At 36.6% G+C, this 14596-nt stretch overlaps 1 protein-coding gene and 1 pseudogene across 4 annotated transcripts; both read right to left on the reverse strand.

The window, feature by feature from the left end:
- Positions 1–1728: 1728 nt before the first annotated feature.
- On the reverse strand, positions 1729–8469 carry LOC125468155 (protein indeterminate-domain 5, chloroplastic-like). 4 transcript variants are annotated; one of them, XR_007253997.1, is made up of 5 exons: positions 7282–7828; positions 6476–6872; positions 3114–4423; positions 2621–2648; positions 1729–2051 (listed from the first exon to the last, which is right to left on the reverse strand). XR_007253997.1 is itself a non-coding variant. In XM_048572830.1 (5 exons), exons 2-4 carry the CDS (start codon positions 7442–7444, stop codon positions 3148–3150), a joined length of 1836 nt encoding a protein of 611 aa, XP_048428787.1. In that variant the 5' UTR covers positions 7445–7521; positions 8452–8469; the 3' UTR covers positions 1729–2051; positions 3114–3147. The 4 variants fall into 4 exon arrangements, 3 of the variants coding, with proteins under 3 accessions (XP_048428787.1, XP_048428786.1, XP_048428785.1); XM_048572830.1 differs by lacking the exon at positions 2621–2648 and adding an exon at positions 8452–8469 and having other exon boundaries at positions 7282–7521; XM_048572829.1 differs by lacking the exon at positions 2621–2648 and adding an exon at positions 7987–8145 and having other exon boundaries at positions 7282–7521.
- A 3106-nt stretch (positions 8470–11575) lies between these two features.
- Positions 11576–14541, reverse strand: LOC125471933 (annotated as a pseudogene).
- Between the last annotated feature and the right edge of the window lie 55 nt (positions 14542–14596).

Here is a 14596-nt window from a genome sequence, read left to right on the forward strand (position 1 = left end):
GCTGAAGCTGAATGTTTACCAAACATAAAAAAGCTCCCAGCTTTTTTTGATAGCCACTTTTTACAGAATCACCTCAGTACCAAACTAAGGCTAAGAGGCACGAAAATGTTCAAACACAATTATTGTCCTCTTCCCTTATCCAAAAATATATTGTCGTCTTCTTTTCAATTAGGTCGTGATATAATTCCTATGGTAAATTACGATTCAAACATTTTATCATCATTTAAGATGCCGATTGCACAAGAGTCTTCTTTTCCCGAATAAGATGCCTTGTGTCATAAAAAAATTGACTTCCAAACAAAATCAAGGCGAACATAAGAATTTATTTTTTAATTTTGCTAGTTGTATGCAAAGTTCTAAAAGATGCTAGGCACTAGTCGGGCGGTGAGTTAGAGTCTAGCACCTCTGCGGCTAGACGGATAATGAGTGCTCATCCAACAAAAATAAAATTATTGATTTTTTGTCTAAGTGAGAGTCACGACCTAGACAGATGCCTAGTCAGGACTACGTGGGCTAGACGGGCGCCTAGGCAGGCTAGGTGGATATGCCTAAGGAGGACTAGGCAACCTTTCTTGATTTTCAAACGTCTAGGCATTAATAGGGACGGTGGCCAACCACCTAGCGCCTAGGCAGTGCTAGGCGGGGATTTTTTCAAACAGTGGATACGTATGTATGTAAGCTTGCATGTATGTATGTATGTATATAGTGGTGGATTCTAACATCGGGTGGTCCTAATCAAGCTACGCTAGGCGCTATAGTCAGGTGGCGAGCTAGGGCCTAATGCCTATTAGCCTAGATGAGGCATAGACAAGACCCCAGGCGGACTAGGTGAATTTAAGTAAATTTATTATATACCATATAAATAAGCATCCATATACAGGCAAAAAAACTATGCTTGCATTGAGAAATTGAGTTTATTGTTTTAGTTATGTATATTATTTAACATATAAAATACAAAAATATCATAATTTTTTTTATTTAATATTTTAGTAAATTTGATGGTATGAGATGAAAGTTCAAGTGATTACTAGTTCGTATTACTTTACTAAATATTTTTCAGAGGTCGTATAAATTTATTGTAATTGTTTTTTTTTTTTTTTTTTTTATTTTTTTATGTCAAACATATGGTATAAAAAGATTGGTTGCGTAATACACCATCCCTTTATTAATTAAAATGTTAAGTGCCACAACCTGATTGGACAACAATTGAAAAAAAGAAGAGGAGTTGGTCATGTGGGAAATGAAGAGAGAAAGTCTTTTGGAACCGAGGTCCAAGTACACAACAGAGCCATGGTGGTCTTTTGTGTGTTCCCCTTCGTTTGAAATTAGATCTTTTTTATTAGTTCAAAGCTTGTATTGCACAACATCTGCACAACCAAAATGGTCTTCTCTCTTCCACCTGCCCAGATTGTTGGGTGATCCTCGAAAGTCCTTAGGGACGCTTCTTCGGACTTTTAGATGATCCTAAGACCATCGAATGGACGAATGGACCTGCCCCTATGTATGTATGTATTGGAGAATGAAAATTTGAACTATATTATTTCCATAGCCCATATATAAGATAAAAATATATCAAGTTAAACAAATACACTTTGTTTTGACTTATCAACTTGGTATAAAAAATCATGTTTAATGCCACTGGAACGAAGAAAAGAATACTGAGTATATATGTTTCAACGTTATAAGTCAACATAAATTATGACATGGTTGCATGTCTAGTCAAAATACTTCACGAAAGTTTCTATGGATTTCAATTTTATTGAAATGCTAATATATAAAGGAACATCAGTTAAACATGAAACAGAACAAACTGTCGACTAGCTAGTCATTTAAATTTAAACTACGAAAAAGTTCTAAGCCTTCTTTGACTTTGAAAATTAAACTCCCGGCCCCCAATACACCTTTTGAGGCTTGAACGAAAAAAAAAAAAAAAAAAAAAAGACTGCTCAAACACCATTAATTAATCTGCACTGATCTCCTTGGTCTCATATAGCCAGAGCTTCACGGTGTTTAGGATGCATATGGCTTTAGTCCGAAACAAGTTATATTCCCTGAAAACAAACCCAAATTTATATGATAATTGTAAAAACTCTATTTTCTTATAATTAAGGTATATTATTACATTGTGAACAAGAAATAAGCATAGTCATGGATAATGTGAACCAGAAAAGTCCCATATATAGACACATCCTAACCAACTTAATTAGTATAATCACTTCAATTCCTGGCAATCGAAAATAAAGAAATAGTTAATATATTCAAAATGTAAAGTTAAAAACATTTTACTTGTAATTCTTAGTATAAACCTAGGGGTAATGAAACTTTTAAGTACTTGACGAAAAGAAAGAAACAAAGGAACGACTTAGGTTATTTTTCCAAGAAAATAATATTCAACACATAGGAGAGAAGTCAATCTCATCATATATAAAAGATGTTCTTAATTAAGAATCTTAACAAAAAGGAAAATTTTAAAATATGTAAATCAAAAGGGAAGTTATAATGAAATAGATTAACAGTAAACAAATAATTCCGGCATGTGATGAGTAAAAATAGAAGACAATTTGGAAAATGCATCTTTTCATTCATGCAATATCTTCTCTCATTCATGCAATGCACTTACTTTACAAGTTCAGCACTCGTGACTCTCTCTGCCATCCAAAATAAAAGTTAAAAAGGAGTAGAAGTATCATGTTTATAAAAACAAAAGGACAAGACACCCAATGTGTCCTCCAGGTCATCACTCCTGACGGCCTCAATTTTATGTAACCATGCAAAGACATTGTGTCAGAATTTCATTTTTCATTTTTCTTCAATTTTCATTTTTTTAAAGTACAAAAAAGCCAGTGAACAGTAGTATCAGTGTACAAAAATTACACAATTACCGAAAAAAACTAACTCCTTAAATAAAATATAGGAAATTTTAACGAAAAGATTATGAGTTTATTTTAATAAAAAACTATATTTGTACATTAAAAGTCAATCTTGATACTATTCATTTTATTCTTTATTTTATCTTATTATTAAAATTCAAAATTTTCAAACTATTTTCTTTAATTTTTCATAAAATATAATCATTTTTAGCCTTAGGTCAATCGTCACTAATTTTCACGTACCTCTATTTCTCTCACCATCTCTGTACTTTTCTGTTCACTGAAAATTCCCGCCTCCTCCAAAAGATTGGGTTGACGGCGCAGCTGCTGCAGCAGTGCTCTCTGAATCCAAGGAGCTCAGCATCTCCATGCCGCCATGCTGCTGCTCTGATCTCTGATGAGAAAATCCACCGCTCATGCTCCTCACTACTTGTCCAACCCCAAGAAAGTCCCTCGTTAACCTATCCGAACCTCCTCCAATATTGTTCAACCCTATATGCTGCTGCTGCTGCTGCTGCAACTTTGCATCCTCCATGTTAATTGCCCTATTTGCCGATGCATCATATCCACCAAACGCCGCGTTTCCGAAAATCGATGAGCCTCCCCCTCCGCTAGCAAACGAGTTCATTAGGTCTTGGAGGTGGCTCTGGTCGGTTTGGTCACTTCCGAACATCCTACCTAAGCTGGAAGGAACTAGGATCCCGGGCCTATCAGGTTTTGTAGTGGTCAAGGAGGAGCTTCCAAAGCTACGGAGGAGCGAGGTGGTGGTGTTGTTGTTTGAAGTGTTGGATCCCATTTGAGCAGCCTTCTGAAGCAGCGCGGTTGCGGACATGTGCGATGACATAGCCTGCTGCTGACTATTGCCATTGTTGCTATAGAGAGAAGGGACTCCAGAGCTCATGTGATCGCCGCCACCCATTATGTGTCCGGCAAAGAGATTATTCGAGACTTCATTGCCACCTCCGGTGGCGCTGGCGCTGCCGTTTGCATTGGTGTTGAAATGGTTGGGACTAATTAGTGAATTGCTGTTGTTGGCACTGTTGCTATTAGTACTGTTGGTGTTGCTGTTGGAAACGAAAGGTAGGTTAAAAAGATTGGTTCCTGCTCCGGAGTGATGCTGATGTGGCGAGTGGTGTGTAAACTGCATGAGTCCATGAAATGACTTGTCCTGGTCATGGTATTGTTGTTGGTTGGACTGGTCATGATCAGAGGCTCCAGTCATGAAGAAAGATGCTGCTGACGACTGAGCCGGTCGGAAAGATGATCCCATTGAAGGGGATGAGAGGAGGTGATCGAATTGTCCGGCCCGATCGGCAGCAGCAGCACCTGAAGATCCGCCAAGCCTTAGGATGTCACTGGGTTGATTGCTGTGGTCGAGTGAGGACAGTTGATGGGGAGGGCCCACAACTTGATGGGATAAGCCGAGGCCAGTGTTGCTGAGGCTTCCTCCTCCGTATAAGCTGCTGCCAATGGTGGTCAAACTGGGTGGATGCCTTGCACTTTCCTGAGCCAGGGCATCGCAGAATGCCCTATGCGTGATAAAGCTGTCGCGCCTGTACTCACGCTACATCATCTTTAATTTCATGGTGAATATAAAAAAACAGTACAACTAGGTAGCTAGGTTGAAACATTTTCTGATGACAAAGTACATCAACTTAGAAAATGCACGAAAGACATCGCATTGCATTTATATACATGATGAGTAGTATTACTCTTATCATCGATTTGTATTATTATTCGTATCATCTTTCTAATAAAGGTAAAACCCACCAACACGTGTAAGTCTTACATTTATTAAAGATATGATATTAAGGATGGTACAAATAAATTGTAAAAATAATATTTTTGATACATAAATAGAAAAGGTAGAATTGAATTGAATTGTAAGTAAGAGTAAAATGAATGACACAACCTCCATATATATATATATATTATATATATATATATAGTAGGCCATTTAAATCTGAATGGGTTAAAAGCAGTTCACCTTTGAAACCGATGTTCCAAATTTGATTCCACTTACTAAAAAAATCTTAATGGCCCCATTAGGCTTCAGAAAATTAAACTTGTATGTAATTCTATCTTAAAACGAAGCCATATTGTTCAGATCAATAAGTGAGCTCCCCAATTTTAGTAGTATACTTGTTGACTTTAATTGGAATTTTGACGATCTAATCACACCAACAAGTAGTCATTTGTAGTTGCAGATAAAGCTGAAGGTGGACATCAAATTTCAAAGCCCTTGCATGACGGCAGGAGTTCGAACCCCATTGGTGACTAATCTAACAAAATCTATCGTTTGACAAAAAAAAAAAAATTCAAAACCCTAATGTGTGAACTCTGAAGGCTTCAAAAAACAAAGACTAATTAAGAACTTGTTGCAAACTAAAATGCACTGTAATTACAGTTTTGAAGGGGAGGACACATTTAATGACTTACACCATTACACGCACTAATCTACCATAACAGAATTAATTGCACAAGGAAAATGAACGAAAATTTCCTAAGGGGATGTAAGTGTGAATTTTTCTGAAAAATGGAAAAGAAATGTTTGAATGAAATTAATTAATTAACAACCAAGAAATTCCATCTCAAGAACTGGCAGTTCAATAAATGCAACATGAGAATGTAGTCGAAGTGATGAAAGTAAATCTATCAAAAACCCCATTTGAGGACTTATGCTCAATTAGGACAAAAACTCATGATTCAAATGTCTGTTTTTCCAGTTGAGAATTATCCCCAAAACCACTCAATATCCTCAATTACTGCTCCTCTTTAGTCTCATCATCCCCAAATTATGACACTGCGTGCAATTCTATAAACCCTAAATTTTGACCACAACTTCGAACTCCTGCAAGGTCATGAACTGACTCCTGAAGCCAACTCAAAACCAGTTTTGAGAGAGAGAGAGAGACAAGCGTTATGATGAAAACGAACAGTAGCAGTGTGACGAGTCATAAGAGAACAACAACACTCTCAGGACAAGTACAGTCCTTCTTTCTCCTCTTCTCTTACATTACAAAGCAATTGGCATAGCAACACGTGAATATGAAAAAGCTTTTGCTAAACACCGAAACTGGCGTTGTTTCCAAGGTGAAACAAAGTAAAAGAAATTAAATCAAGCACTAGTACGACGACCATATATGGCCATTATTTTCTTCAAAAAAAAAAAAAAAAAAAAAAATTGGGGCGCTCCAATTGGGGATAAAATCATATATATGTATCCTGAAACCACCACGATCATGGCAGTTTCCACAGATTATTCACGTGGGAGCATGTTTTTCTTCCATTTTCCTCTTCCCCCAAAGAAATTTTTAAAAATTAACTAAACATATTTGACAAGAAGAAGAAAAAGAAAATTAACACAGCTAGCCAGGATAAGCGTTAAAAAAAAAAAAAAAAAAAAAATTAACGCATACATTTTTCTTCTCTTGTCACGACTCGAGGAATCTAAATAACTTGAACAAAAAAGGTCAAGTTTCAAGTTTCGACTAAGAAATTTTTGTAATTTAAAGTAACTTGCTATATGATCACGTCACGCGTATGATTGATTAATGGGAAAACCAGTTAGATAAAAAGTTGATTTTGAGTTGATGAATAATCACCTTGAGAAGAGAGTGCCACAGTCACATCTGTATTCCCGAGTGCCACAAGTCTTAGAATGTGCCTTCCAATCGGACTGGACGGCGTACCTCTTCGAGCACTTCTCGCACTTCCATTTTTTCTCGCCGTGTTTTCTAAAGTAGTGCTTTTTTATGCCGGTGAGGTCGCCGAGTGCCCGAGAGGGGTCGTGGTGGACGCATGTGGGCTCCGGGCAGAGATAGACTTTGCGTTTGGGTTCTTTTGTAGTCTTCTGCTTGAGCTTCCAAGGCAGGTTGTGTCCTCTTCTGTGGAGCTGTAGGTTCTGCTCCCTTTGGAACCCTTTGTTGCACACCTCACATATGAACCTGTTTGTTGCCATTAGGGTCTTGGGAGATAATGCTACCACTTCTGCTTCTGGATCTGTTCTCTCATGAAAAACGCCAAACCACAACAAATTAGATAATTCATAACTTTATTAATCACAACAACAAAATTGTATATACCATACAAGACACTTCATATTTTGTAAACTTGCGTACTCATTTTTTCAATCCAACTAATTAGAAACTTTTATATCTATCTATATATACGTGTTTTCCCATTTGAATTAATTCCTCTGCCAATTTAGGGTTCCTTATCTGTGAGAGAAAAAAGGGGAAGGAATATTAGCCATAATTGAATTCAGATAAATTAAACCATGTATATTCTTAATTTAATTTGCTTTTTGTGTTGGATAGCTAGTTAGGTAGATCCTAACTAATGTGAAGATTTTAGAGTCGTGCCCACAGGTAGCTAGAAAAGAGAAGAGAATCAATTGTTGGATACTTGCTTGGTGTTCCAGGTTGGTTTCTCTTTTTCTTCTGAGGTGGAGCAGCTGGTGCAGCTATGGATGAGGTTGGTGTTGTGGAGGAATGTTGTTGCCTCATCTGCTGGTTTTGATCTTCTTCTCTAATTCCGAAAAGCGGTGCGCCCGATGAAGAAGACGCAGCCATCTCTTTCTGATCAATCTTCTTCTTCTTCGCTTAATTTCTTCCCTTTCAATTTCTCAGAGCAATCTGAAATATTCTAGCTAGAATCCAGCAAAAACCCCACAATCAATTTATGAGTCCTTCTCAAATCTTATCCCAAATAACCAATGAAGAGAAAAGGAAAACTTGAAAGGATGAAAATATTAATAAAGGGAGTTGAAGAGAAAGTAAAAGGAATCAACTCCATAACTAAAGCATTTGATGCTCTCTCTCTCTCTCTCTTCTTCTGCTAGTTTTTTTCTCTTGTTTTAAATGAAAATGTTCTGAGGAAAGTGATGCTGTTACGGTTTTATGATTTGGTGTCATGCACATACAGTAACACATGTACACAGCATCTTTTAAAAAAAGAAAAATATATTGTCATTTTTTTCACAGTTTCTTTTTTCCAGAATTTCTCAAAATTTTTCCTCCCTTAAATAAAATGCAAAAATTGAAAATTAATTGACAGGGAGAAGAGAGAGAGAGAGAGAGAGAGAGAGAGAGAGAGCGACGTAGAGAGAGAGAACCTGAGACCTACAGGTCGGTGGACCCAATCCATACCCACATCACGACATGGTATGGTGCGTGAGAGGAGCATGAAGCAGCTAGCTACATCTCTCTCTCTCTCTCATTCGTATCTTCTTACTCAAGTCCAGACAAGCTATTCTTCATCACCCCTGTCCCAAGTGGACCTCACTGTAAAAATTTTAAATACAAGAAAAACAGAGAAAATGAAACTAAACCTAACACCAAAGAAATGGATATATATATATATATATATATATATACATTTTCAAGAGATTTAGTGTGAGAAATGACAACAAAATTCATCTAAACTACGAAAATGAAAATATTTTATTCCAGAATTCAGGGAGATGAAAAAGAATGACCTATTTACCTCCACCACTTGCTTCTCAAGAGAATTAGTTGAATACTAAACAAATTTTCAAATGCATAATTAAGAAACAATTCCCAGAAAGAAAAGTAGCAACCTGATTAAGGTAGTTTGAGATTAGGCTGCGTTGCTGAAATCCAGTATAAGCTATAGCAGACTAATGTTGTCACTTGAGCTCTCTCTCTCTCTCTTTCTCTCGGTCACAACGCCTACTAGGTCTAGTTTCAGTTATATGCAATTGATTCTCCTCCTACTGGCAGACATAGAATGGGGGACCATGAAAGGTTGTTTTAGTCCTTTTATAATTACATTTGCAAAATTATAATTAAAAGACTAAGAACAATTAAGAAAATACCTAATCCAACCACTATCGATAAACAATTACCTGGGAAAATCTATTTTTACACCACTAATGATAAATTGCTATCATCATCATCAACCCTGTCATTTCCCAAGCCCAAGCTTTGGGACAATTACTTTCAGTCATGTAGATTGTACAATAATTAAATCAAAGTAAAAAAAAATTGATGAGGTAGTTATAAATTAAAGTGATGTGAGTCACTTCTCTGATTTTGAAGGTCGATATATATGTAATAGAGTGCAAAGTTTGCTTTATTTGTAGAATTTGATAAGTGATTGGAATAGTTTTTCTTTTTAGATCATCATTTGTAAATTAGATGACGTGTCGGTTGATAATTGGATTCTATTTATATTAATTTAAATAAAAATTATCAACTGTCACATCATATGTCTAAAAAGATAATTTCTCGAACACGACCCTCTAGAATGACAGTTTTTATTCTATGCCAGCAAGCCCTTTTCCTCATACAAGAACGCTTGCAGCAGATCTGTCATTCTTTGAAACAATGACAGCTTAACTATAACTACGCACATCACTTTCATGTGTAGTCATTTTGATAATATAATGAGGATGTAATATTATTCATTTCTTTGGGTGGATGACATTCAAATTTGGACCTTGGGCAGATTAGTACCCACTAAGCATATATATTAAGTTTTGCTAATTAATCCTAATGGGAGTTTCTGCTTCGATACAATGTCCCAATTGCTAAAGGGAAAAAAGGATGTCTTAATTGAGAAAAAGATTAACTTTCATTGCTATGTTATTCAGCTGCTCTAGGCATCATAAACTCAGGAAAATTACTTAAAATTCAAATTTTCAAATCGTTGTTTATGAATAAATTATCTTCCTAATTAAACATGAAAATGACAATTAATAACTACTATAACGTGTCATCACATTTAAGCAGACTTACTTGGCACCGTGCATGCACAACTGACTAATGTAACGTGGTACTAAGTGGACCCCCTCATCCTGTTCAATGTTGAAAACTTACATATGTAGTGTGCATGCACCTTCTTATTCTTATCTATTTATGTGTTATGTGATGAGAGAGCTAAAGAATAAAAAGTTCTTACACCTTGCAACAAAGATTTTCTCCAATTCACTAAGGACTTGATTGTAACTCTTAGTACAGTAAATAGTCAAATCCTCACTTGAAAGTTTGGTAATTTCATTGATTAGATTCTTTTCAGACAAGAGGATGACAGTCTGTGTAATAATAAGATAAAATGTCAAGATGTCTAACAAGGAAAGGCATCATTTCCAGGTACTTTCTACCTAATCCTTCTTATCAAATAATCTGGATTCTTGAAATTTAATTTAACGACTAAAAATATAGGCTCACTTTAAAAGTTATAATAACTTTAGTTGTTGGATCAAATATCAAGAATCCAGATTGTTTAATGATAATGATTAGGTGTAAGGATTCCGAAGATGATCAATTTCCGTCTAACAACTAATATTTTGTAACTTATATATTGGAAAAATATATAATGTCTAAAGAGAAAGGCACATATGTCAAGAAAATAATATAATAGTGAAGGAAATAAGCCTTAAAACTTTAAAATAAAGTTTCAGTTACATTTCGTAGAATTGTCAAAACCCCATACGTACCCAAAAAGCAGCAACAAGTTGAACAAAACCGGGGCTGTGGGCGGTGAACTGATACACACACGTACATACAGATATATATAAACACGTAAGATTGCTTTTTTGTGATTGAAAGATCACAGTTTGAGGTGTGGGAGTAGAAATTTTTCGATAAAACCGAGAATATTGTTGGCTTGAAATCACCCTTTTATATATATGTTTAAAGGGACGATACCATTAAGTGATAACACAGCAGTTTGTTGCTACACGAGGACGATGGTTCAGTTAGAAGATGGACACTGCATTTTGAACAACGGCGGCATCTTCCACTTTACAACCGCTGCCCTCAAATTATTCTGCAATTGCAATCTGCCCTCCCTTAACCCTAACCCTACCAACTAATTATCTCATTTACTCTCTTCTGTTGCTTTTTAGTTGGACTTTTTACGTTCCCATGCAATTTTCAAATTTGGTCAAATATTTTTTGTAGTTTGCAGTCAGACCGTTAAGGACTTGGTCTTTATTGCTCTGTTGGGAATTTGGAAGGGAGACCCATATATTAGGGCTTTTTGGGGTTGAATTATGAGGCCCAAACGTTTTTTTTATATTGAAGTTTCTTTTGGCCCAGATGACGAAGCACTTACCATTTTTTATGTAAGAAATTTCGCAGATTGAAAAAGAAATGCGGCACTAAATAAGCAATTTGGGCAAGTGTTGTAGTTTAGTTAATCAAGAGTATTTTTCTTGCAGTCGAGAAGTGCCAAAGGCAAAAAATTTAGTTTTGTTCCAACAGCTGAAGGCAAAAATTTACTACAAAAAAAAATGGTCTAACAAATTTGCTAAGGATTTAGCGTTAGCTTCTATTCTCTCTATAATATGAGAATATGAAAGTAAAAGAGTCTCACATTATTGACGGGTTTGTAAAAGATTGGGCTACTCCCCATATTGTTAATTGGTTTTATGATGAAACCTCAACTTCTTCATGGTATCAAAGCAGGTTGGCCTACGTGTGAAGTCCAACGGCCAAACATGCTCCACATCACCTAATTCATATTATCCACGTGTTTGGCTTGAAGATTCACTACAGGTGAGGAAGCATGTGAACATGTGAACATGTGAAGATAAAAGAGTTCTTGGTGAAAGGAGAAACCTTGCGAGGCCCGTCATATGTATGGTTTACGATCACCTCTTTCCCCGGGAGCCTCGGGTCCTTTCTCCGAACCAACCCTTTGCACCACTTCCACAGTTTTCTATCATTCAAGAAGGCTTATATACCAGCAAATACAGAATGTCCTCCGCATTCAGAACTGGAAACCACCTGTGTGGCAAAAAGCTTTAAAACTCATACACGGCTTCATCATTCTTGCGAACCATGTTGAGCATCGGTCCCCGGTGCATCATAGTGACGGAATAGAACCAAGGCTGGAATCAATGTTCACAATTAAGAACCGTATTAGAAAATAACGGAAAAGTAATGAACAAGGTAACAGTGATTGAAGATGTGTGCTACTACATTCGGCAACAATAACTTCACATTTTCAATAACCATAGTAATTGAAGCGTCTTACCTGCAGTTGTGCAGGACAACCCATCAAATATCTCTTCAAATTTGGCGGCAAGGACACAGATCGCTTCCAATTCTGAACCAGGATTCTAAGGGCATGAAGCTTGCTACCTAGACCTTTACAATAATTTGCATGCATTGTACAAACTTGATTCAAATCTTTACTAGGTTCACAAAATCCACCAAAGTAAGCCGTATCCAAAAATTTTATTTTCAGTCCGATACTAATGGTGGTTGGATAAAACTTGATAATATTGAGGACATCCTGATCATGGAACCCAGGGTAGGTTTCCCGTGAGAAATACCGAAATTTGTAGAACGCTATTGACCTGCTATTGGACTTTCTCCATTCGGTCAGTTCTTTAAATCATCCGAGCTTCCAAAGAAATGATCGCATGCAATATGAAAATCTGCATCCTCATAAAACTGTGGAAATGGATCCCTGAACCACATAACATCAGCATCCTGGAGGATGAGAGTGTTAGACGAAGTCAAGCCCACAGCGACATTCCTGCAACTTGAGGAGTCTTCATCAGTTTAAACTCTTATCGTTAGCTGTTCCTAGTTTATAGGATTTTGGTTTTCAAATGTTTGTTGTAACTCAAGCTGCGCATGCAATCTTTTGTGATCAGATTTGTATTTTTGAAAGCTCCCTGTATCTCGGGTTTTCAAACCCTTTCTGTAATCCTCAAGTTAATATAAATACATGCATCCCATCATTAACTGGGCATGCAATTGAAGTAAAACAAACTGAGTCTCTAAAGTTTTACAGAGAGAACAACGACGAAGTACATAAGAATGTCTGCACAGAGTCTTACAGATGTATTTTGCAATTAATACTTAAATCGCCTAAGGAGCTGCAGGATGAGATCAATAAAGAATCAACACAGAATCGGGAAACCATTAATGATTTAGAGCAGAGCCCTACCGAACATATCTTCGACTAAAGTTATTCGAGTCTAAAAGTTCCTCATCAGGTTGTTTCATAAGTAAGTTTTAAACTGACAAACTTTGACAGTTACGCTTAACAGTTCAAGTTCTTGTAGCATAAGAGATTTACTGTGAAAACGAAATTGTAGCCCATCTCAAGAACAGAACGCAGAAAATCAATCCTTGCCCACATCATCTTCAAGTAGTGAGGGGTCATAACATAAGCCTCTCGACGAAAATCAAATTCTTGAGTGACGAGCAGAGCAATGGTTATGCACCTCCAAACAACACTGAAATGCCCTTTGATCCAAGGCAATGATCACCAAATGGCTCAAGATCCTGCGAGTTCCAACTCGAATCCTAAAGCTCTCCAACTGATGATGAAAATGGGAGGTTTACGTCTGGTGTTAGATGTTATGAAATATTATCCAACTGATTCAGATATTTGTTGGACCCTAACAGCCATCCCAGTTTTGTGTCTCGTTTTTCTGTGGCAGAGGTCTTTCTTTTCTTCGTTCTTCATGTATTCGTTCTTACATTTTTAAAAGATCCGCCTTAGTTCGTACTGTTGCAGACATGGATATAATCGCATTGGCTAGAACTGATAATGTTTCCTTTTATACACTCGAGTTTGAATTTTAAAGTGAAATAGCGCAAGTATGAAATACATGCATATTGCTAATGTTTGAACGATATTTGTGTGTTAGTTTCTACCACATCATTAGGTTTTAACGAGACACTCACCTTGGGTTGGTCAGATCCCTGATGACGTCCCGTGGATGTTTCTTTTGACTTTGCACTGCTCACACATTTTTCCTTAGACTATGGATTTTGTCCCTCCTCGGGTTTTTGCCATAGCCTTAGGATTTTTTAGTGAGACATACTACTTATGCAAATTCCTACCTTATCAAGAATAAGCGTTGTTCCTTAGAATCAGTGCCGATGAGTCGACTTCTTCAACTTGTGCATGATGCTAAATTTACCTTGAGTATTTACACATTCAAGGGGGAGTGTTGTAAACATTCATAATTTAAGTGTGATTGTGTAAATCCTAGATTAGATTTGATTCTAATTATCCTTTCCTATTGTATCTTGTATTCCTTGGGGATGAAGGAATATCTTCTCTCCTTTTACTACTATAAATAAAGGCATATTTTATGAGGGATAACCACACACATTCCCCTACAATTCTACAAACACATCTCACTATCTCTCTTCTCCTTGCCGTCGGCCCTCTTTAACCTTATCAGATAAAATAGACCACAACACTAACCTTATTCTATTACAAAACAAAAAGAAATTAATTGATTTTAATTTTACTTTATTAGGATAATGAAGCATTCAGAAACGGTTGAATGAGTAAATTTAAGATTAGTTTAAAATGACGCGAATTGAAATAACAAAATTTTATTTTTAGAATTTGTAGATTTTCTTGTTTGACTAACTTTGAAGAACAATGAAAGTTAAATATGGAATTTAATTTGGACATAAAGCCATTAATATATAAACGAGAGAGACTTTAGTTAGGAGATATGTTAGTCATGATGGTGGCGACGGCAGTGATGAGGGCGGGTGCTTACGGCAAGTGGTGGTGGTGACGACAACTGTGGTGGCGACAACCGTATGTGGTGATGCAGGCAGATGCGGTGCCAACAATGGCGATTTTCGTTACGACGGTGATGGTGATGATGGTAGGTGGTTGGGGATGCAGCAGTATCGAATGTGGTGGTGGTGGCCATTCATAGTTCAGTTATTTGTATTTTTTTGTTATTGAACTCATGGAAATTTAAGTTC

Source organism: the organism of the source record quoted next, unplaced genomic scaffold, assembly GCF_019419815.1.
Source record: "Pyrus x bretschneideri cultivar Hongxiangsu unplaced genomic scaffold, Pyrus_bretschneideri_v1 Contig63, whole genome shotgun sequence".
NCBI classification, from domain to species: Eukaryota; Viridiplantae; Streptophyta; class Magnoliopsida; order Rosales; family Rosaceae; genus Pyrus; species Pyrus x bretschneideri.

What these genes read in the sequence shown, in the direction of transcription:
- LOC125468155 (XM_048572830.1), bottom strand. Translation starts at nt 7,444, where the DNA reads ATGGCTGCGTCTTCTTCATCGGGCGCACCGCTTTTCGGAATTAGAGAA. An exon ending in AAACCAACCTGGAACACCAA is followed by an intron (nt 6,873 to 7,281) that starts GCAAGTATCCAA and finishes ATGAGAGAACAG; the next exon opens with ATCCAGAAGCAGAAGTGGTA. An exon ending in TGTGGCACTCTCTTCTCAAG is followed by an intron (nt 4,424 to 6,475) that starts GTGATTATTCAT and finishes GCGTGAGTACAG; the next exon opens with GCGCGACAGCTTTATCACGC.